Genomic DNA, 9,595 nt, shown 5'->3' on the forward strand with positions numbered 1-9,595 from the left:
AGAAGTGTCAACGGCCGCTTTTAGTGACTGAAGTCGTATTCTTTCATAAAAAAACCATATTAAATGACACTGACTGATCGGAAAAAAATGCAATGTGGATCACGTGCAATGGAATGGTTCAGTGTAAGAAATACATGGACACGTTACTTACATCTTACATTTAGTTGAATCCTCCTACTGGTTTTAAGTTCTGAGTTAAAATTTCTGGCTCGGCAATAAATCACCTTTCTGTTGTGGGACCTGTTTACTCTGAGAATCAAATTGCTCGTTACAGTGAACGTCTTGTCAGATTCGCCCTTAATGGCTTGACTTATATTATAAACAATCTGCACATCGTCAATTGATGTAGAAAGGATGGAGTTATCCCAAAACCAAGTGATGATTGGTGCGGGAATACCATTTGCTTGACAAACAAGAGACGCTAGCTTGTTTTCATCAACTGTTAATTTGTCGGGAATATCTCGTGGTATGCTTGCATATTGAACTGGCACTGAAATAGCTCACATTTTTGTCATATACATTAATAAGATACGTATAAGCAAAACAATTTCTGAATTCGTTTATTTAAAATTCGTATAAAATAGTTGTATTTTGATCTAAAAGTAGTATATAAACATACCTTTTATGTGGATTCGAATAGAATTGCTGGCGGTTCCACCCAACACCTTGCATTGCATAAGATCACCGTTTATCGTTCGATTTAATCGTTTGCTTACACAGGCAAATATTTTGTTACTGACACAGTTACAATATGATAGTATTGAGGTTTCAAATATCGTGACAATACATTCCCCTGAACCATAATCAATGATTGCATACGGTATGATTCCAGGCGTGTTAATCAGTAAAGCACTATCTGGTGTTGTGTCTGTTGTGCAATTCACGCCCACCGTTGAGTTTTCTATCAAATTGCTTTCATCAGTCGTCAATTCAAGTCCTGAAAAATAGATATGCGAAACATGAACTTTATACAACAGGAACGCGCCCAATATCCAAATATTTAAAGATTACATTAAATACACGGGGCTGTCGCCCTAAAAGAGAGCCATGCAACTTCAAAGTACAACAAAACAAGACCGATGAACATTGCACGTACATGAAAGTAACGTAATTGATAAATGATTCAGTGATCGCCTTGGAACGTTCCGGAAATATACGTTCTCTAGGCAGAGAAGTGTGAAAAACAATGTAACGAGGTTTCAACTTCAAACTTTTCTTGGCATTTATCAATAAAAGCAAAACTTTACATATACGCCAGTTAGAGCCAGCATCAATTGAGGAAAATTAAGTATATAGTTAAGCGAATCTTGTGAGTCTACATTTAATTCATGAACGACCAAATACAAACATCAAATGAATGATTCTAACCGGAGCAATCGTGTTAACTCCTTTAATGGCACAACACTGTTATACGCGGACAAAAATCTAGCCTAAGTAAGCTTTATGGTTAAAAGTTATATATACTTCTCACATTTTACTACGAGTACAAGTTTTATTTTGGTTTTAGGAAACATAAACTGCTGTTTTATTTTTCATCCAAAATATTTATCAAAAGTATTGGTTAAATAATCAAGAAGTAAGTATCAAAAATAACGTTAAGATAATTATCATGTTTTCTAGTACGTCATATCAAAAAGAAGGGATTTATTTTTAATAATCGTTTGTCAGACATGAACTTGACCGAAAACAAGGCGAAACATTTCAGTTTCATAAAACTGTTAAAATGAAGTCATACAATGTCCTCAACACTCTTGGATTTTTTGGTAAATAGTTGGTCGTACAATACTCAAAACACTCTTGGATTTTCTGGTAAATAGTTGGTTGTAAAATGCTCATAACACTCTTGGATTTTCTGGTAAATAGTTGGTTGTATAATACTCATAACACTCTTGGATTTTCTGGTATATAGTTGGTCGTTCATTATTCATAACACTCTTGGATTTTCTGGTAAAAAAATGGTCGTACAATATTCATAACACTCTTGGATTTTCTGGTAAATAGTTGGTCGTACAATTCTCATTACACTCTTGGATTTTTTGGTATATAGTTGGTCGTACAATACTCATAACACTCTTGGATTTTCTGGTAAATAGTTAGTAGTTATTTAACAATTGATGAAATGGACCTGTACCAGTATCGCCATTCTATGGCGATGTTTTGCTGTTAATCTAATGGCATGTCCACAGCCTTTACTACATCGAAATCAGGTATACACGTATTACAAATACTAGTAGCCAAACATCCTCAGCCATTAACTGGTTTCATTTAATTATAGTTAACTAGCAATAAACTTGCGAGATGAAAGCAACGTTCGTTTATCTAAGTACATATAGGTTTATCAGTTACTGTTATGAAACTAGCTAAAACAATTATCAATTTCATAAACTATTCTTAGGTTATGACAGGCACTTATCGGTTACAGTTTGGGGCCACTCAAGCGAGTTTTGAACTCGATTTTTATTGCCTGTGAACAAAAATGTTAAAAAGCAAAATCAGGCTTATCGCGCCTAAAGCATTTCAATGCTTTCAGCGCTTTCATTGATAATATACATTCTTAAATTAGTACTTATGTTTTACTTTGATTTTCAAAACGATTAAAATATTCCATTTCTATTTGGTTACTGTTAATTATGAATGAGTTTGCATCTATAAACCAAGTCAAGTATAAACAATGGAGTATCTTCAGTACGTAATGTATTATATGTCCTGACTGCTTTCTACAAGTAATTCCCTAAAATACACCACTGAGAGTCACTTTCGTGTCTTACGTGTTGACAGGCCATGATAAAACAACTCGGGTAATTTCTAACCGTTCAATATGAGCAATTATTGCCCATGGCTAATCGCTTTAAATAGCTGCCTGTGATTTGTTCAAATGAGAACATATGACCACCTGCAGGGAACAGTTTCGAAGAAGTAATAGTTCTTTTAATTATTATTTTTGTATCCCTCATTATTAACTAGGGGGTATGATATATTTCTGATTTTGCTTAATTAAAATCATGTTTTTACAAACATTATGTGCGGAATAAATAGCGGAACTTTAGCAGAAATGTTGGGATTGCACTTTCATTCAGACTCTCCATTTAGTCATTACCAAGTTAGTGGCAGCTATATGATAAAGTTTAGGTAATTTTCCACAATGTTGGCGAATACATAGAGGGAAATATGATGTGGCGTAAAATAATGTCAGCAGGTGAATAACAGGCATCGTATTCTAATAGAAATAAAAATTCATATAAAGTATAACGGTTTACAAACAGCAGTACTTATACAAGGTTCCTCTAATACTTCGGGTAGAGGATTATACCATGTGGTGCTGTGATGGCAATCTAGGTAATTCTAATAAAATAAAACTGTAAACTTATTACATGCTTTCTTTGTAAATGTAAGTAAACTTATATGCAGGTTCCGATGGTCTGATTCACCGGCCAGACAATAGGTGTAATTTGACTGCTCAATAGCTTTGTAAAGTTTTTTTTGTTTTTGTTTTTTTAATGAGGAACAGATCTTTTGACGCTTAAATTAAACGATAGTTCATTTTTTAAACAATTGTTAGCAATTGTAAATCTGTCAATCAGCGAGTATTTGCATCTGTTTCATTAGTCAAAATACCGCAATTAGCCATTTATAATCTGTAATTTACTAATCCGATAATTGGATCGTGTACCACCCAACTATCGAAACATCGCCAGTAGGCGGAGCTATTGAACGTCAGCCAATCAGAATGTTCATATATATATATAGAGAGAGAAGACACTGGGCAAATGATAAAAAATTGTTAAAATCCGATATACAAGGCGAAGGAATGATAACATATGTTGTCAAGCTTTTGTAAACTTATTTTGTATGATACTTGCATTGTACAAACAAGGCACACCTTTTTAAGCATTGGTTCTATTGAAGATGACGGTCATTCCCATTGGCAAGGGGACGCTTAGAAAAATCAAATACATGACTTATCGTCAAATATTTGATAGCTTTTTTGTGGAATGTTCATGACGAAAAATTGTTTTGTAAACACAAAACAATTTTTGCTTTATAAAGCGTTTACTTACAGTATTTTCCTTTAATACGAAATCCGAAAGTGGAACACTCGGCGAGACCGTCATTTTGTCATAAACATTTTCTGAGTTTATTTCTCATTTTCTACTATGTGTTATTGAGTTTTGCATGATGAACAGAGATTTTAAATGTCATTTCGTTTTAAAATGTCAGCATATTAAAAATTATTTAACCAAAGACAAGTAAATAACAGCAGAGCTGAATGTGTCATTCGTACCCTATCCTGATCTACTAAAATAAGATTCGCCCCCTGCACTTAAATGTTTTAACAGCTCTTTTATGAGGCCATTCTGATTGTTTCAAATGTCTTTTTTTTAGATGATTTTTTGGAGATAAACTTAGTAACATTGCAATGAGGAGACTCTAGACAATAACACTTTTGCTAGGCCAAATTGAAGTTCTTTGGTATGGCACCGTGTTTGTATAAGGTTTACCGATAAGTATCACTTCTCTTTAAAGTCTTCCAACTTCTCCCTAATTTTACCGGAGGGAGAAATCACTTGGAGGGAGAAGCCACTTCTCACAAAAGGATCAGCCTAGTGAGAGCACTGGTGACAACAACCCCAGATGTTTAAAATGTGTCTTAAGTGTAAATGAACAAGGAAGAATAATGAAGAGTATTCATGGGGGTTATTACTTTAATTTATGCATAGACATGACATAAAATAGACTTCAATAAGGTACGATATGTTTTTTTTACAACAATACAAAGCAAAAGTTGTGGGAATTTTTTTCCCATTCAAAGAAAGCACCCTGCACCTTTTTGGGCCCATCCTGTCCTTTTTACTTTCTGGCTAAACCCTACAGACATGTGTCCAGCTTGTTTTTGTTGTGTGTAAGTACGCTTTCATACATTGCTTGGGTGTCAAGTTTGTGTGTTCTGTTAACGTACGATTGCATGCAGGTGATGGTGCTTTTGTTTACGACCAGTCATGTGTCAAGCGTGTGTGTTCTGTTTATATAGACTTGCATGGAGGTGTTGGTGGTTTTAGCACATAAACTGGTTTAGACCCCCAGTAAATTTACATTTTACTGACCGTTCCAAGGCGGTACCTAACAATTCATGATAAACATACCTATCTTTATTAAGGATTGTTGGGATAAGAGTGTGGTTTGTGCACATAAACTGGTTTAAACTCCCAGTAAATTTACATTTTACTGACCGTTCCAAGGCGGTACCTAACAATTCTTGATAAGCATACCTATCTTTATTAAAGATTGTTGGGATAAGAGTGAGGTTTGTGCACATAAACTGGTTTAAACCTAGGGTAAATTTACATTTTACTGACCGTTTCAAGACGGTACCTAACAATTCTTGATAAACATATCTAGTTTTGTATCTATAGTATGTATACACTGTACTGTTTGGGATGTTTTGTGCTGTTCTTTTATGTTTCTTGTTTGTGATTTTATGTTCGATGTCTTTGGCGTTAACCCAGTGCCATTAAACGGGGTTTATGTTTAACTTTTCTGCTACTGAGCTTCTTTCTGCAGCATTTTTGCAAAAATACTGGTTTACTGGCCAGTCATGTGTCAAGCATGTGTGTTCTGTTTATGTACGCTTGCATTCAGGTGTTGGTGAGTTGGTTTACTAGCCAGTCGTGGGTCAAGCTTGTGTGTTCTAAGTAAGTACTCTTTGGTTCACCAGCCAGACATGTTTTAAACTTGTTTCTGTTCTAAGTAAGTACGCTTTGGTTCACCGGCCAAACATGTGTCAAGTTTGTTTCTGTGCTAAGCAAGTTAGCATGTGCTGGTGCTTGAGTTCACTCGACAGTCAATTTCGATTTGTGCAGGTGCATGCATTGATGCATTTGCATTTCAAGCTTGTTTGTATATATCAGTATTTTATGTCACTTTCTACATTACCATTTTATGTCACCCTTTAAATATACCTTTCATATTTATTTCATTGTGATATTGGCAAAACATTTCACGCTTTTGTTTACAGAAAATTACTGCTTATTGTTTTATGCATACTTTTAAAAACACTTTATTTAGTATGTCGACTTTTAAAAAGCATTTGGTTCTATCGATTGTCAAAAGTTTTCTTAAACAAACACGTATTTCGTATTAAAAATGTACTTTCAACAATTGAACATAAAAACTTTTGACTGATTTGTTATAGTTTCTTCGTTTCTGAGCATGGACCAGATAGCGCCAAAATCTTAAAGCCTATCTGAGCGTTAAATCATACTGTACTTTAAAGCCTGTTTAAAAGTTACATCCAAGACGGCCGCATACATGTAAAAAAATATTATTTCTTCTTTTCAGTGTGTGTATTATGTTGGCTTTTAAGCAACAATGACATATTATAGGCCATATCGTATTCATTATAGCATCCAAGATGGCCACCAGTATGTATGAAAATGGACGTAAAGTTATACAAATGTTATATGCGTGTTTTCTATGTTACATGTGTAACGTGCGAAGCCAACAAGACCAACAGATCCCTTCAGGGAAAAGCATGCTCGAAACTGAAGGGGTCGACTGGCCTTATATACAGTATAATCCCGGACCACACAGATACCTGGATATGCATATTATCAAGTACAAATGCACATCAACGTACTTCGAACGCACTTCCGCCTACAGCGAAGCATTACTCTATGAACGCACTTCCGCCAACAGCGTAACACTACTCTATGAACGCACTTCCGCCTACAGAGGAACATTACTCTACGAACGCATTTTCACCTACAGAGGAACATTACTCTACGAACCCATTTCTGCCTACAGCGTAACAATACTATATGAACGCACTTCCGCCTACAGCGGAAGATAACTATATGAACGCACTTCCGCCTACTGCGAAACATTACTCTATGAACGCACTTCCGCCTACAGCGAAACATTACTCTATGAACGCCCTTCCGCCTGCAGCGGAACATTACTCTATGAACGCACTTCCGCCTACAGCGGAACATTACTCTATGAACGCATTTGCGCCTACAGCGGAACATTACTCTACAAGACAAAAAATGATGCATAGCATCAAGTCGGCGAAATAAAATCTGAAGAAAAACGTGCATGTAGATAACCAAAAACAGTTTATTATTCCAATGATTACATGTTGGGTATACAAATGTCCGAAGGTCATTATGGTTGATAATATTGTTACAATAGTTTAAGCCCGGAATTATAGATATTCAGGTTTTCCCAAGCTAAACCTCCGGTACAAACATAATTATACCAAAAATATACACACGTTTCTTCGGAAACAATAGAGTCAATGGTCTGATACATGAATTTCAATACCATGAAATTCACCTTTTATTTGTACCGGGATGATATGTGAATTCCGTGCTTTATATATTGTATTTGTTTTTGTGAACACATTTTACTCTTATGATCAAATAGAACGGGGATCAAAAATAGTACACATTAAACGGGAATTATCTGGAATTTATTCTTTCAAATGACATTTTCAAAACAAACGATTAAGCTCAATGTTAATTTGTTCTGCTCTCTAAGGGAGATTACTGCATATGAGTTTTAGAAACATAAAGGATATTGTAGTGGTACCGTTTAACCTTCATCTAATTGGGGTAAATTGGTATTTAAAAAAAATGATAATCAGAGCTATTTTAATTTAAGGTTTCATTATCAATTAGGGTGTATTTTTATAAGGCACATTGAACTTCACATTTTATCGTGCAACGTGGAAAATATCGAAAGCATTGTTCTGCAATTTATGAAGTTATCCCTTACTAGTTGGGGCAATATCTTGAGAAATATCAAATATAGTCGGCGCCCTTCTGTGCGCGACGAGTGAAGGCGCTACCGCCTACAGCGGAACGTAACACATGAACTTATTGAAGATTTCAATTTAATACTTTTAAGCGTATCCTATTAATATCATTGGTAGCTTTATCAGTCAGAGATGGTAAGAAAAGCAATCCGGTTGTTCAAAACCCTTGTTTGATTACTAACGCTTACGCTGACGTGTTCCTCAACTTCCATACCATAAACGAACTACCTTTCGGCAATTGCAATGAACGAAACATCTTCGGATATATTCAGATCATCAGTGATCGCAAAACAATATACATAAAAATCAAAAAATGTTTATCATATTATTGTTTGTATTGTGTCAGCAGGCCCCGAAAAACTTCAATCAACATTTTAGAAAGTGTTAATTAATGATATGTTAAATGTATTGTTGTTAAAAGTGTTTCAATTTTACGTTTAAAAGTGATTATAAGTGGTGGATCATTTCCCGCGTCATTGTGACGTAATTTGATTCTGTTTCCGGTTATAGTTGGGTCTTTCTATTTACAAATTGGGTTTGAAAAAAATACTGTAAGGGTTTTTAAATGAAATGGGCCTTTGGCCATTTACAAAACAATCATTTTATGGCAAAGACAAACACATATGTACATATATTCATATCTGTTAAATGTATTTAATACTAAATTATGATAATGATATTGTACATTTCGACAATTACATGTATGAAGTATATATTATGTGCTAATATGCTTAGTAAATTAGTCTATTTGTACTGTATATAAAACATCAATGATAACACAGTTTCTATATAAACCAAATATATTGACTGTACAGATGAGTATTTCTAAGAAACAGCTAAAGTTTTTAATTTATATTCTCTAAGTTTCATAGCATGGTACACAAATTTCGCATTGTTGTTAACAGTGTTCTTATTTTTACGACACATAAGGTACTTAGATTTTGCCAGTGTCGGCCAGGTTGATTTGATACAATATTTCTAAACAATGGGCAGAGAGTCTGAATTTTGACAATTATTTTCTGTATTTATCACTCTTAACGAAATTAAGATAATCTTCAAACATAAAATCCGTTTTAACATACAATAATAATGCATTTTTGTTTGATTTGATAAAGCCTCATGCCATGTCCGAACATACCGATCTCTTATTCTTGAGTTAATATATGAAGATAGTAAGCAGTATTTGCAGGATTGAAAACATTAACAATATTACCAAGACCTAGACAATATATTTTTTATATATTTAACTAATGAGGCATGCCATACAATATTATGACGTTGGTTATGTATACCGATGTATTCACATTGAGTTATAAACATTTTAGTATCTAAAATACTTTGAATTACTATCAACTTCAGAAACTGTAAGTGACAAGTCTGACAGTGAAATTATGAGTTTTGATAATGTTTTTTTTTGTATACGTATGTTATTCTTTTCTTAAATACTTCTATATGGCTTTAATATTAAATGGCGAGGGAGATCCGGAATGCACAAACACTATCTGAAAGTAACAGTTGGAGCATAAAAGGCAGACCTTACCCACATAGAAGGCCTGTGAAGGATAGTATATAAGTAATACATCTATATAGAAATCATGCTAGTTGTTATAATATTTGTGTTTGTACGGCAGTATCGTTAGTCATTTCAAAAACAAAACGAAAACATTTTTGATGAGACACATTTTTTTATATTTAATATGAAGACTATGTTGTTCGAATGTTTGCGTGTGTGCGTGTCGTTGCATATTTCTAGCCATGTCGCTGTGCCATGAAACTGGGTTT

At 34.3% G+C, this 9,595-nt stretch overlaps 1 protein-coding gene across 1 annotated transcript in view; it reads right to left on the reverse strand.

The window, feature by feature from the left end:
• Nucleotides 1-143: 143 nt before the first annotated feature.
• Nucleotides 144-9,595, reverse strand: part of LOC128235638 (uncharacterized) — a 26,135-nt gene continuing 16,683 nt past the window's right edge. The window contains exons 2-3 of the mRNA XM_052950441.1: nucleotides 620-937; nucleotides 144-490 (exon numbers count right to left, since the gene is read on the reverse strand). Coding sequence (XP_052806401.1) covers nucleotides 144-490; nucleotides 620-937 — 665 coding nt within the window. The remainder of the gene's footprint in view (nucleotides 491-619; nucleotides 938-9,595) is intronic.

Source organism: Mya arenaria, chromosome 5 (genome assembly GCF_026914265.1).
Source record: "Mya arenaria isolate MELC-2E11 chromosome 5, ASM2691426v1".
Taxonomy (NCBI): Eukaryota; Metazoa; Mollusca; class Bivalvia; order Myida; family Myidae; genus Mya; species Mya arenaria.